This window comes from Echiichthys vipera (genome assembly GCF_963691815.1).
Source record: "Echiichthys vipera genome assembly, chromosome: 11".
In the NCBI taxonomy this organism is placed as follows: Eukaryota; Metazoa; Chordata; class Actinopteri; order Perciformes; family Trachinidae; genus Echiichthys; species Echiichthys vipera.
Genome location: NC_139836.1, coordinates 22,006,932 through 22,021,232, shown reverse-complemented (window position 1 = coordinate 22,021,232; position 14,301 = coordinate 22,006,932). Strand labels below are relative to the sequence as shown.

General features: G+C 40.1%; 1 protein-coding gene across 4 annotated transcripts; it reads left to right on the top strand.

Moving 5' to 3' along the window:
* The first annotated feature begins 655 nt into the window (after window positions 1-655).
* On the top strand, window positions 656-14,211 carry p4ha1b (prolyl 4-hydroxylase, alpha polypeptide I b). 4 transcript variants are annotated; one of them, XM_083923125.1, is made up of 15 exons: window positions 656-883; window positions 5,036-5,118; window positions 5,246-5,342; window positions 5,508-5,659; window positions 5,933-6,070; window positions 6,283-6,522; window positions 7,621-7,835; window positions 7,938-8,114; window positions 9,209-9,279; window positions 10,917-11,016; window positions 11,111-11,164; window positions 11,264-11,329; window positions 11,845-11,913; window positions 12,291-12,387; window positions 12,566-14,211. In XM_083923125.1, the coding sequence occupies exons 1-15, from the start codon at window positions 870-872 to the stop codon at window positions 12,634-12,636; spliced, it is 1,644 nt and encodes a 547-aa protein (XP_083779251.1). In that variant the 5' UTR covers window positions 656-869; the 3' UTR covers window positions 12,637-14,211. The 4 variants fall into 4 exon arrangements, with proteins under 4 accessions (XP_083779251.1, XP_083779250.1, XP_083779249.1 ...); XM_083923124.1 differs by lacking the exon at window positions 9,209-9,279 and adding an exon at window positions 8,403-8,473; XM_083923123.1 differs by having other exon boundaries at window positions 11,111-11,329.
* The last annotated feature ends 90 nt before the right edge of the window (window positions 14,212-14,301 follow it).

The window sequence follows — 14,301 nt, the reverse complement described above, 5'->3', positions numbered from 1 at the left end:
AGTGCTTAAGTAGGTCATGCAACTGAGAGAGCTAGTTGAGATTTGTTGCATATATTCCAGTCAATTTAACAGTTTGCTACTCTCCCTCACTCCTCTCTCTCTCTCACTCTCACACACACACACACACACACACACACACACACACACACACACACACACACACACACACACACACACACACTAAGCTCCACCCTGTTGAACTCCTAGCATGCAGCAGGAATTCCCTCCCTCCAGTTAAAGTTATTTGGATGGGAGGAAGGAATTTTCTGGAAGAAAGAGGAAAGGTGACTGCAGGTGAAAATGGACAAAAATATGCCAAGTTAAACAAAGCAAAACTACTCAAAACATCCATTTGAATGGTGCCATTCAACCTAGGCTACACATGCCTTTCAAAGCTTTATGTCAATGCAAATATATAGTTTTAAAATGTTTTTTTTTCTGTAATTGGTGGAATTTTTATATAGAAGAAAGCACATCTGAGTATTGCAGACGAATTTCAACACGTGGCAGAAGGAGACACTTTTTTTCTTTTACATTAAAACCATAAATAACGTAACTCATCCATGGCTGCCTCACTACGGGTCAAGATATTTAAGACACCTCCCTTAAGCAATTCACAAACGCCAGCCCCCAAAAGTATCTAGTAGCAGGAGACCTTATGCATGTGAGAATCTGCACGTAGCATTCAGACTTTTAGGAATCCAGCCCTTTACCACCAGATGGCCAACAGTGCGCCGAAAAATCACAGATAGGACGAACTACCGTTACCAGACTTCCCCTGTTCATCTTCTTACCGCATCGAAGTCCGGTTTGAGATAGGACTTCAAGAGGACCGGACGACCCGTTGGGGGGCACTTTTCTGCTACAGGATGCTCTCGTTTAGGTAAATATTGACTCCTGAATCAGTAAAGCTAAAAACTTGGTAGCATTATCAGGGAGTTTTCGTGTCACCTAGCAACCGACTATCTGTCTTGTTTCGCCTTTTTTTCAGTTTTTAGTTGCGAACGTAGAATGACGTTCAACAGTTCGACCGTTAGTTAAACACTTCGACCGTTAGCGAACGTTAAACACGAATGAACGTTGACCGACGTCATTCCACTAAAGTTAACGTTAGCTCGCTAAGCTAGCTGGAAAAAACTAGGCTAACCTGGATTGAACTGTTGATATGTGACGGGTCAGGGCAGCAGGGAAATAATGTCTTAAAACTGAACATAATAAGAGGAAGTGAGATTAGCAAACATGCACTTATTCCAAGTTAAAAAAGGTCAACCGGGCATACATTTTGTATATATAATTAAGCATCAGTGTTATGGCATTTCCATACTCGTCTATGGGCATTCCAGTGCAATGCAGCGTGGGATGCTGCTTCTGCATTCACCCTGCTCTACGTACATGACGTTACACATGATAAAGACGTAAACATACAAGGGTTTTATTCGGGCACACAGTCTGCCATATTGCACACTTCAGTGAGCTCCACTTGAGAAATTTAAAGACCCCCTCCCCTGCTGTCATTCACTGTGCAGCCGGGGTTGTTGAGGGGTTATTCCTGGTGAAGCCATTCAGACTCCATTGGTGCAGTGTTTCAGTCCTCGCATGAGTTTCCCCAGGCGGGGAGGGGCGAAGACGTGGCAGTCCTCTTCCATCCACATCCTGTGTTATCTGACTCCACGACTTCTTCACTCCCCAGTAAAACTTGGAGAAGATAGTTTACAGATAGAGGCAATTTCTCAGCGAGGAAATTATGAAAATACAATGCAGACTTGGAAAAAAACCCCAGTAGTGACTGCAAGTTTGGCTGATACAATGTATTGAACAATTAATACATTTCTACCCTGTAATATTAAAATGGTCTTGTTAGCCCTCAGTTGCAGAAGAGGTAGAAATACTAACGTATACAGCAACAACAGCTGTAATATTTACTAATATATATTTTTTAAGAAACAGGTTCAGACCTGGTCTCAGGGGGTTGTTGAAAGTAATTCTAGGCAAAGTGGGGAATAGTAGAAGTGACAGGTAAACAGTAAAGACTCCTTGAACGCAATGAACATCACAACTCATTATTTACCTTTTTTCTCTGAAGGTGGAGCATGTTTCAAACACGGTTCAGGCTTCAAACACGTCTGAACAGAATGCAGCCTAATTTACACATAGTTTGAGAGGTCAGAAAACAAAAACGTTCAAGTCAGATTTTAAGCAAAAACAGTTTTCTATAACCGGTTTAAACAAGCGGCCTCACATATGCCTGGCAGGTTATATGGCCGTCAGGTATGTTTTTTGGAGTCTGCACAGTCACGTACAAGTATGGGCACACACTCTCACTATCACTCACTTTCACGTGTGGCATAACACATGAATCTAAATTATAACTGTTCTACTTGGGCTAATCTTGACATTACACTTTTACAGTATTATAACAAGAGAAAGGAGCTGTCACCCTGTCATTACAATAATTATATTCTAGCGAGTTTTGATCCTGGAAATCTAAGTGGCAGTGGCACATTTGCCATGCCACACAGTAGTAGCAGTAAGGGATAATGGTAATTTGCATCTTGCCTTGGAATCTCTACAAAAATATATTTGAATGTAAATTAATTCTGCTTAAATCCAACACATAAAGCTTAGACAGATTTTTTTTTTTTTTTGCTGCTGATGACCTGAGTTGAAATGTCATACGAAGTAATTCTTTTATATTCACTGAAGGCTTGTCCTTGTGGCAAAGTCTGAACCTGCCTGAGCCTGTTGTCTGATTCCAGTGAAAGGCTTTAGAAATCTGCATAGATGCACGTTTCATGCATGACCTTTAGCTTTCCACTAGGTGTACGTACGTGTGTGTGTTTGTATTACAGGCATGAAAGTGTATGTGACTGTTTTATGGGTTCTTCTGATGTGTGTTTGTTGTGGGTATCCAAACTGGTTGCTATTATTTTGTACCTCACACCTCTTGTTTTTTTCATGCCCTATTCAGCTGTTATTCAGTCAAGAAAGATTGTAGAAATAATAACTTCTGTCAATGCCCCAGAGTATTTTTTCTCTGTTAAAGTCAGAGATTAATTAAGTATTCAACATTAGCAGCACACTTTGTAGAGCGGGAAACAACATAGGCTAACCAAGGTGGGGCAGCAACTAAGTGTTAGTTTCATTATCTATGAATCTGCCAGATATTTTTCTCAATATTTAATTGATTCATTGTCCAGTCTATTAGACATCAGAAAACAGTGAAAAATGTAATTAAATGTCTTGTTTTAACCCCCAAAATTCAGAGATATTCAATTTACTATAATGCAAGACCAATAAAAGAAGCACATTCTCTCATTTGACAACTTGGAACCATGTTTTGCACTTTTGGATTCTCTGAATGTTTGCTTGACTGTTTACAGCCTGTTAGCTTCTTGTCCTTGCAGTACACTAAAAAACCTGAAAATCCATATATTTTATCCAGTGTACACATTCTCTGACTTCAAAGTAAGTCTCCAAATCAAAGGCATCAGTAGTAGTAGTGTGAAACAAAAACAATACTTAAGGTAGAGTTTTCAGAAAGCAGGAGAAGAGCCCTGCTCAGCTTTTTTTCTTATTTGTTTTGGATATAAAATACACAATTCAAAGGACCCAAATGTCATAGTTTACTAATCTCTGCTGCATTGATAAAATCCAGGTATTCCCACTTAGTTAACATTCCTCCAAGAGAGAATAAATACTAAGGTTTATACACACAGCATTGGACTTGTGTTGTGTAATTTTGGATTCTGTTGGAAATGTGCAAACTAAGCAAAAAATTTATATTGGAAAAGTTAGGTTAGGTACAACACCAAAGATGTCATTGTCCTACCAGGTCCTCTTCTTCTGCTGACTTCAGCTACAGTGTTAACATACTCTAAGATGCAGTGACTACACACAGAAATTGACAACTACCTTCACATTTAATCCTGTCAGTCTGTCTGTGCTCTGTTCTTATTTCTGTCTGTTTGGTTGGTTGGAAGGATCACAGTGCCACTCCTCACACGCCAGAAGCCTTGTAGTAGTTATGGTTTTGCCAACTCCAAAGCCAAACCAGACGCAGTAACAGACACAGCAACCACATACTTATATTTGACTTTGTGTGGTGGTTGGGAGGCTGCACTTCTAAAAGGATTAAAAGGAATATGTCACTGTTAAAATGACTCTTTGTATATCAATTACTCATCAAGTATTGCCTTGAAATCTGGAAGAAAACTTTGCTTTTGTCACGTGTCTCCATGAGGAATGGAGATTCCAAGACCGGAATAAATACATAATGACAAATTAAAAACGTGAACTTACACCTTAGTAAGAGGCTACAACTTTTGCTCACCCAACAGCCTCAACACCTTTGTAGAAATAATGTCCCAGTTACTCTTGACGATCCACAGACCTAGCTGTCATCAGTTTTCATTGGGAACTATTTTCTCTTGAAGGAAAAAGTCTGCACATTGTCCACTCTTAAATGCTGCTAACAGCCAGGTTTTGAATTCAGTAGGAGCAGCTCTGAAGTGAGTTATGATAAATCAAAAGCTAAACAATGTAAGAAGTCATCTGGATGAGTTGTGAGGTCATGAATGCTTGTTTTGGCTCACTGGAATTGAGTTAAAATAATCCTGGCATTAAATTACTAAAACTTTAAACTGAATCTGTCCAGTTTTAGAAATGTCAGAGACCTTAGAGTGTGACAGCCTGCAATATTAAGTTGTCACAATAATATGGGTCTGACGTGACTGTCAGTTGTCCAGCAGATCTTTGACAGGAGTCACCATGGTTTGTGACACTCAGTAGGGGCAGTGCTAACCAGGGAAACAAAGCGGTTCACTTTTAGTAGTGGTAAGTTTAATGTGGTCATCTGATTTCCAGCTGTAACTGGTATGTTAGAAATCAATCTGAAAAGAAATACTCAGCTGATTATATTTCATATACAATATAACACAGTCAATTCTGTGATTAACCATAACATTATTTTCTAACATGCATGTTTCGATTTTCAAGAACAATATAACAATATATCTCATCCTCTGACTCTGTTCAGGATGGAGCTGCCATGTTGGTGTTTATTGTTACTGGGCTGTGTGCAGACGCTATCAGCCAACCATGACTTCTTCACCTCCATAGGTAAAACCATCAACCAACACATGCAAATCATACTTGAAATATTACTCCCTCTCCTGACTTATACATCATAGGATTCTGTAATAATATTATAAGATTGATGGAAGTTATTCTGATTTGTATTCCTCAGGCCAGATGACAGATCTGTTATACACAGAAAAAGACCTTGTCACATCTCTAAAGGACTACATCAAAGCAGAGGAGAACAAGCTTGAGCAGATCAAACGGTGAATTTGTGGACACGGGCATTCATTCATCATACACATTAGTGCACTCAAAAATGGACACCGTACTGCCCACAATTCTTAATATTTAGGATTAATAATGTATTATTGCTTTAGTATTCAAGTGTAAGCCATGTATCTAACTCTGTATTACCATCCTTGTAATAGGTGGGCCGATAAGTTGGATTTGTTGTCAGCTACAGCCATAGAGGACCCTGAGGGCTTCCTCGGGCACCCTGTCAATGCCTTCAAACTGATGAAGAGGCTGAACACAGAGTGGGCGGACCTGGAGAGCCTTGTACTCAGTGACACCACTGATGGTAAATAAACAAAGCAGACCTGGTTCAAATAATAACTTAAGTGCCAAAAACATAGAGATAAGGACCCAACACTATTTTACATTGGTCTGTAAATTTCCTGGTATTTGTTAAGAGCTTTGATTCTCTGTCAACCCACATGGTTTGCACCAGGTCAGGCAGTAAATTCTCAAAATTCTCTCAGGCTTGAGGAGAGAATATTGCTAATATGATTGGTTGTTATGTATCCCATAATCATCCTACTGTGTCTCTCTGTGCCCTGTCCATCTTTCTCAGGATTTATTTCCAACCTGACCATCCAGAGACAGCACTTCCCCACAGATGATGACCAGACCGGGGCGGCTAAAGCTCTTCTCCGGTTACAAGACACTTACAAACTGGATGCCAACACCATCTCTACAGGAGACCTACCTGGTAAGGGACAATATTCACATACAATATCTGCCTGGCACAAATCTTCAAAGGCCCATTAAAATGAAGAGACATAACTAGACCATGAAAGTCACTGTAACAAGCAGGCAATGTGGGATAGAAGTTTTTCGGGATTTCTGTTATTTACATTACAAGGGAGATGGTTTTGTTTTCTTCTAAGCTAGCATTCTTCTCCTGTATCCTCTGTATATCAGGAGTGAAACACAAGAGCCTAATGACAGTGGAGGACTGTTATGAGCTGGGGAAAATCGCCTACTCTGATGTCGATTACTACCACACAGAGCTGTGGATGGCCCAAGCCATGAAACAGCTGGATCAGGGAGAGGAGTCCACCTTAGATAAGGTGACAGTGCTCGACTACCTCAGCTACGCCATCTACCAGCAGGGGGAGATGGAGAGAGCCCTTGAGTACACCAAGATGCTGCTTGAACTGGGTAAGTCCCTTCGAACTATAAAGAATTTTTCCATTTTTGAAAAGTATACCGGGAGGCATGTTTTTTTGTGAACTGAAAGGATATTGGCACATTGAATTCTAAAATGATCTATCATTATCTTAATTTTTGGAATTAGGTTTGTAAGCAAGTTGGATAAATTAAGCAGTGAGCAACAGGAAGCATCAGACATTGACTTTGGTTTGAACTGAATGACATACTAAACGGAGGTGAACCAGAGGACTTTCCAAAACACACTGACGATCAGTCCAAGCCAAAACATCCATACCACTACAAGTCTGTGCAGTTTTGTCTAGAAACAATATACTGTTTGTACCACCTACAGTAAGATATCAGTCTCATTAACATCTCACTGAAATTTGTTTGGGTTATGTGTTTGTCATTAAACAAAACGGTCTTCTGTGCAGAGCTGTTCAGAGATGTGAATCGAACTTCTAAGAAAGAACCTATTGATGTTTGTAGAAACGTTTGTGCCATTGTCTGCTTTTTTATTTAGCGATAGTGATCCAGTGGTAATCAGAGAGGACTTTAATATATCTTATTTATTTGATGGTGAATAGTGGTAGAACGTGCTAACTTGCAGATGAGACCACAGCATAGTTTCAACAACACATTTCAGGACTTGGGATTAACAGGATGGGTGGGAACGTTTGTGATCAGTGCGATGGGAGCTGTTGTAATGCTAGTAATAAGCATCTCCTTTTCAGTGACCCATTGGTTGGACAGTGCCAAACACCATCGTACCAGCCTCAGCATGGCATTTGCTCTTGATTAATACTCTTGATATTGGATGCTGCAAAACATTTCATTTCATTCAATTTGAAACAATGTTCTGATGAAGCCTTGGTGTGACCTTGTTTTTCCACATTTTTCTTCGAATGAGCCCCTGAACTAATTTTTTCCTGTTTTTGTATCTTGTTTCTGAGAACTGGAGGGGTCAGGCTGAATAAGTAGCATATCAATATTGGAAGCTCAGTTATTTTTATTGCAGGGGGTGTGATATTCTTAGACATTGTTGCAGTCCTCACTATTTGTAATCACTACTGTTATATCTGTTGGTCTTCATTTACCCATTTTTAGACGCAGAGCACCAGCGCGCCAAGGGCAACCTGAAGTACTTTGAGTTCCAGTTGGCGAAGCAGAGAAAGGCTGCAGAGGATGTAACTCAAAAAGAGAAAGAGCAAGGGAAAAGAGAAACAACTGAAAAGGAGAAGCCAAAAAAGAAGGTTTCCAATAGTCTGATCCCAGAGAGGAAGAAGTATGAGATGCTTTGTCGTGGGGAAGGCAACAGAATGGTGAGGAAGACAAAAATCGAAAAAGAAACTAAATTTTGAAGTTAATTAATGCACATCTGTTTCAACTCCTTTGTTCCCTGATTTCCTTTTTCTTTCAATCAGACCCCCCGTAGGCAGAGCAGGCTGTTCTGTCGTTATTATGACAACAATCACAACCCCATGTATGTGCTGGCACCTGTCAAACAGCAAGATGAGTGGGACCGCCCCTACATTGTCCGCTACCTTGACATCCTCTCTGACGAAGAAATAGAAAAGATCAAGCAACTGGCGAAGCCACGAGTAAGCGATTCTCTGTAGTTTCGGTGCTCGCATGAGGCCATATGACAATATACATGTATAAAGCTGTATTGGTCACTTTACAGTTAACAGATCTATTAGGAACTTTCCTTAGGCTTTTTCAGTTTCTGTTATGTGGCTTAGTGTGTTGTGGGGTGGAAGGTTACAGCTGTGAGGCCGGTTGATGTGATTCTACTCGTTAGGCAAGCACACAGGCACACACTCTTTGTGTGTGTTTGTGTGTGTGTGTTTGTGTGTGTGGGTGGGTAAATCATGTCCCTGGCTTCACAGCTACGCAGGGCCACCATCTCTAACCCCATCACAGGAGTGCTGGAGACAGCGCCATACAGGATCAGCAAAAGGTAAGGCATAGCCAGGAGCCGCTAAGAGCAGAGGCTATTGTAGAGAGCTGAGAGTGAGAAAGTGAGATTTTCTCCCCTCAATTACTCATCCCATTTCTCCTCTGTACCCCCCTCCGTCCGTATCACTCCATTTCTCCGCCTTTCCGAAACCTAAAGGCTCTTGAGCTGAAGCACGGGATCCAGCTGGACATGATCAAAGTTTTAAACAGCATATAGAAATATTTGTAGACATGTATTGGTCAATAAAGCACATAGAAATATATAATCTCGTGCTGCTTCCACCAATGACACAGTAATGGAAGAAAACTAAAACAAACCATTCTGAGAGCCATTGGATATTTATTAATTTATCTGGAAAAAAGATTGCTGCTGTTCTTTGAGGGTCTGTTGTGGATACGTTTCTGCACAGGAGTCTGCTACAGAATGGGGGGAAATGTGTTACTTGCTGCTTCTTGATATTAACATAGTTGCTTTTTGTGAGCCAGGAGGTGTATCAGAGGCACTCCCTACTGGTACATTTTATTATTTGTATTTTTATTTTTTTTTAACACTGCCTCATAGAACACTCTCTTGGCTCATCTTGAGAATAACATGTACAACTAGTGACCGGATCTGCCTTTCTTTTCTCTCCCTTTTTCCTCCTCTTTTTTTCTGTGTGAATATCACATTCCATCATCCTTTATTCGTCTTCTTTTCCTCGACCTCCGTGTCCTTGTGCTGTGGGAACTACTGTAGTTAAGGCGAGCCACGGTGCATGACCCCCTAACTGGGAAACTTACCACGGCCCAGTACAGAGTCTCCAAGAGGTAAGGGGTCATAGGGTTACTTGGAGGGCCACAATGCCTCCTCCTCTATCCTTTTCTTGATCTTTATCTCTGTGCCCTGGCTGTAACACTTATCGATCTCTGCACCCAGTAAACACCAAAGAAGAAGTGAAAATGTTTAGCTACACCTGGAAACATAACACTAGAGGATGTTTTAATTTGGTTTAACTGAACAGGTTTATGCCAGAACACCACATTAAGCTTAAACAGATTAAACCAAGCTAAACAATCCTCTGCTGTTGTGATTTGGTGTGGCTGAAATATTCTTTGTTCTTTCATTTTACCCGTTTTTTTAGGGATTTTCATGAAACTGTATAGTTGTGACAGATTTGCTTTCTTTCCCCCAGACACCTTTCCCTGGTTATTTGAGATCCTGAGCACTGAATATTGATTCCCCAATGTGCTTTCCAGGAATTACTCTGTAACATGTTCTCATATGAGCTCACTACAGCTGCTGCGGTTCTACTATGCTTCCTCAACTAACGTATCAGCAAAAGAGATGAATGAACTTCTAAAGCCTGAGTCTGGATGCCCATGCTTAAGAACACAGATAGATGTATGTTGCTGATGTTTGGAGGTAGTTAAACGTAGTTAAAATGACCGCTCCACTTCAGTAGATATGTTGTGAGTTAGACTTACATCCCACCCTTATAAATGGCAGGTTTAGCAGACCACCAAAAACCTTTGGCTTTCCTGTTCTTGGTAATTAATACGAGTGCGTGTGCCTGTGCACATGGACATGGGTGTGGCGTTCCTTTGATGTTTTTGTATGTGTACGTGTTAGCCAGCATGTATTTCCAAATTCAGTGAACAACAAGAGATGGAGGGAACAGACGGATCAACTCAGAGGAATTTGACCACTCAGAAAACTGGCTGCAAGACACATCGGGAAAAAATGTTTTGGCTCACATTTGGTCAAGCATCCATTAAAATATTACTTATTATCAACACAAAGCACCATATCATAGTTATTGTGATGTCTTTAAAAAATCCCCTTCAGAGCGTTGAGAGCAGATGTTGGTATACTGTCTCGTCATGTCACATATGTGATTGTAGCTTCACATAAATTGTATCTTCAATTCTATCATGATATTATGGGTGGTTCCACAGTCTTTTTATGTGGATACGGTGGCTTTTTAATGCATTAGGCAGAAAAAATGCCAGTTTGACTTTTACAATGTGGTCTGCAGAGCTGTAGTTGTGTCATAATGTTTCACAAGAAAGAGTTTGTAGCCATGCTTGCTCGGTCTAGAACTTATTATATCAGGGATCTTCTCTTAGACAGGGGTGTGAGAGTAGGTATGAAGTTTTCTGTTGTCCTGAACCAGACTGTTCACACTTTTTCAAGTGCACACAGTTCGAAACCAGAGCAACCATGTACCCTGAGCTGATTGGAGATTCTGAGACTTGGGTCGGTTTCCTATTTTTCATTTTCTTCATACTTCCACTTTTCTTTTGAGCTTTTCCTGGCAACTTTCCAGCATGACATGTCTCTCAAATCGCCTATTTCAGAAGCAATCTTTACTACCATCTAGTGGACACATATGTGCCTGACTAATACACTATATAGCTTGTCTCCCTTCTTTCTCAATGATTCTGCTCTCCCTACTGTAATACAGTGCTTGGCTCACTGGCTATGAAGATCCAATGATTGACAAGATAAACCAAAGAATTGAAGATCTCACAGGGCTTGAAATGGACACTGCAGAAGAGCTTCAGGTAAATGGTGAATTAGTCGAAGCACAGTCAACACAGTGTTTTTGCTGCCATCCAACTTGATTTTACTTAAATCATATTTTACTGATTTCTGTAGGTTGCAAATTATGGCGTTGGAGGTCAATACGAACCTCACTTTGACTTTGGAAGGGTAAGACCTTTTTTGATTCACAAGTTAATTTTTTTGAAATGTACATTAGCGTTAATATGGCAGGACATTAAAACTGCTGTTGATTCTTTCTCTCCACAGAAAGATGAGCCAGATGCCTTCAAAGAGCTGGGCACTGGGAACCGCATAGCAACATGGCTCTTTTATGTGCGTAAACTCTTCCTAAATACAAATATAGTCATATTAATACTAAAGACCACTTTTGATTGAACTCACACTATGGCCAAGCCATCTTAAACACATGTATCTGAAATGCAGGTGGATCTATCTTCACAAATGGGGAACATTATTTTGAATTGTAGTAAAGGGAACTATGTGTAACAAATGACATAATGAAGTAATGGAATTATATAAAAAACATTAAGCTTCAATGAAGTGTTGGAACAAGCAGAAACAACTCAACAAGATATTGTCATAAAATAATAAACTGAATAACAATGCAGTATATTAGAACAGAACAAAATGGACAGGGAAGTAAAATATCAAGTCATTTAAGTAAAGGAGATGGTGGTGGTGATCAGAATATGGTACAAGTACATTCTGCTTGTTACACTGCACAGTCTTTCATTCAGAACTATCTTTCTTTCAGACTTTGGAAATCTGGGCCTATTGGGACTCCCTTATTATTTGATTTGACAGCTAAAGTTTCTTTTTCTCTGTAGATGAGTGACGTAGCAGCAGGCGGAGCCACAGTATTCCCAGATGTTGGTGCGGCAGTTTGGCCCCAAAAGGTAACCACTTTTGTTCCACCACTTGTTGAAATATATTACTGAATTAATAGCTCTTTCTGAATTGGTCATATTATAAAGCCAACAAATTTTGTTTGTTGTGCAAAATGCTGCCATCCAGTTAGGAAAATTACCAATAAATCACCAGATTATTGCCCTCTCTCTCTCTCACTCACTCACACACACACACACACACACACACACACACACACACACACACACAACACGATCTCCTAATAGGGCAACATTTCCATGCAGAACAGGATCGTATATTACAGTATAAGCAAATGTCTATTTGTTAATTCAGGTCAACAAAAAGAGCGTTTTCACAAGACCTGAATGGTTTGCAATGCCATTAACCCTGGTTACCTTTATTATAGGGCACTGCAGTGTTCTGGTACAATCTATTTGCCAGCGGAGAGGGAGACTACAGCACCCGACATGCAGCTTGTCCAGTGTTGGTCGGCAACAAGTGGGGTGAGCTTCATTCCTTCTATATAGACATAAGGAAATATGTCTTATGAGACCATATTATTTGCTGAAGAGAATATTAACGTCTTGAGTTAATAAGACAAGAAGGGAAAATATTTGTGCCATTTCTTAAGAAATCAAAGGGCTGGATTAAGGTTCTGATTTTTTTCCTTTCCGTCTTCAGTATCAAACAAATGGATCCATGAACGAGGCCAGGAGTGGCGGCGACCTTGTGCCCAAAACGAAACTGACTGATGGAAAAAGAAAACCTCATCATCACCTCCATGGTCCTGTCTTTCTTTCCTTGTGAACCACCCAGGACAGATCATATATTTGGATACATGGGGTCCAAATGGCTCACTCCCTCTCTACAAACACTCCTTCCCCCCCCCCAGCTGTTATGCTCTGAGCCCAGAGATTGTTTGGGTTAATGGCGAGCCCCTGGACAGTGTTAGCTTCACTGTGACATATTCTTAAGATGGTTGGATGGTTTGGAGAAACACTTGTGCCCTTTTCACTCTCATGCGTCTGTCTTTGCACTCTGTATGAACTCTAGCTCAGTGTTGAGGTTATCCTTCAGTCGTGACTGCCTGGACCAGCCTCTCCCATCAGTTTTAACCTTAAAGGTACAGTTCACATTTTCAAGAGGCCTGTCTTCAGTAATTGCATTGCTTTCATTTCTTTCAAGATTCAAGATTCAAGAAGCTTTATGTATCCCGAGGGAAATTAGTGTGCAACAGTTTCAATACAAAGATGGGAAAGGGTCAGAGTGACAATAAGCTAACATACATCAAATAAAATACAGCTAACATAAAATAAATCAAATAATTAACTAGATGTGACAGAGTGCAACAGACATTGTGGTTAAACGTAGGTATATACAATATACAACAATACGCAGCGTGCGGTTTAGCAGCATATTGAAATAAAATAAGTACAAACTAAATAAGTGATTAAGGAGCAATAATTGCTTAAGAGAGCAATAAGGCATGTGGTTTTTGAGAAAATGAATTGATTTTTAAAACATTACAAGCACCACCTTCAAAACAGTGTGATAATTTCCTTAAACTGGCTAATTCAGAGGTATTGAATTAATATATAAAAAGGTTCACTGAATTTCTCTCTGTCATGTATTTACGCATCACAATCTCTGTTCCAATCCAATGTACAGTAGACTCCCATCACATAAGAAAATGCTCAGACTCTAAAGAACTGGCCACAGTTCAGGGTAGTGTTTTGGTTGAAAGAAACGCTTTATTCCATGTAAGTTGTGTGACTAATCGAAACAGATTTAAGTTGCATGGCTAAATTTATGCAGTACATTTTGTCATATCACATATCTTGTCGCTCTGCCTCAAAGCCAAGTGTTTTTTGTGTTGTGTGGGTTGTTTTTAAACTCATTTGAAAGCTCACATAATGATATGTTGTTATTTTTTTGTACTTGAACATAGGGTGTTTAGAAACGGATGAGCACAGACAGTTACATACACCCAAACGCCGCATAAAAGTTAGTATTCGTTCCTCCTGGTTGTCCCCGTGACTTAGTAAGAGCAACAAACGAACAAATAGTACATGAACATTAGGAAGAAGAGTGGGATGGATACACCACATTGTGCCACGACAGCTTTTAAATGCCCGCTGTTTTATAGAGTGAATGATTCTGGTAGGTTTCTAAACATGTCCAGTACTTTACAGTGTGAGAATATATGGGTTTTCCAAGGAAGATTTTATTTATATGTCCCAAGCAAACTTTGTGTTGTTTTTTTTTTTGTCTCAAATGAAATCTAAAATTGTTCATTTATTTTCTACAATAAAGAATGTTTTATTGATCTCAAGTTAATGAACTGTCCTGTTGCTGTTTGGGTGGGGGTGGGGGTGGGTGTGGGTGGTGGGGATTTTTCGGGGGAAGGTATGAAGGCG

Bases quoted from the DNA above. Each gene is read 5' to 3' on its own strand.
- p4ha1b (XM_083923123.1), top strand. The intron at 7,836-7,937 runs GTGAGGAAGACA...TCTTTCAATCAG, and splicing joins GTGGGGAAGGCAACAGAATG to ACCCCCCGTAGGCAGAGCAG. The intron at 11,914-12,290 runs GTAACCACTTTT...CCTTTATTATAG, and splicing joins CGGCAGTTTGGCCCCAAAAG to GGCACTGCAGTGTTCTGGTA.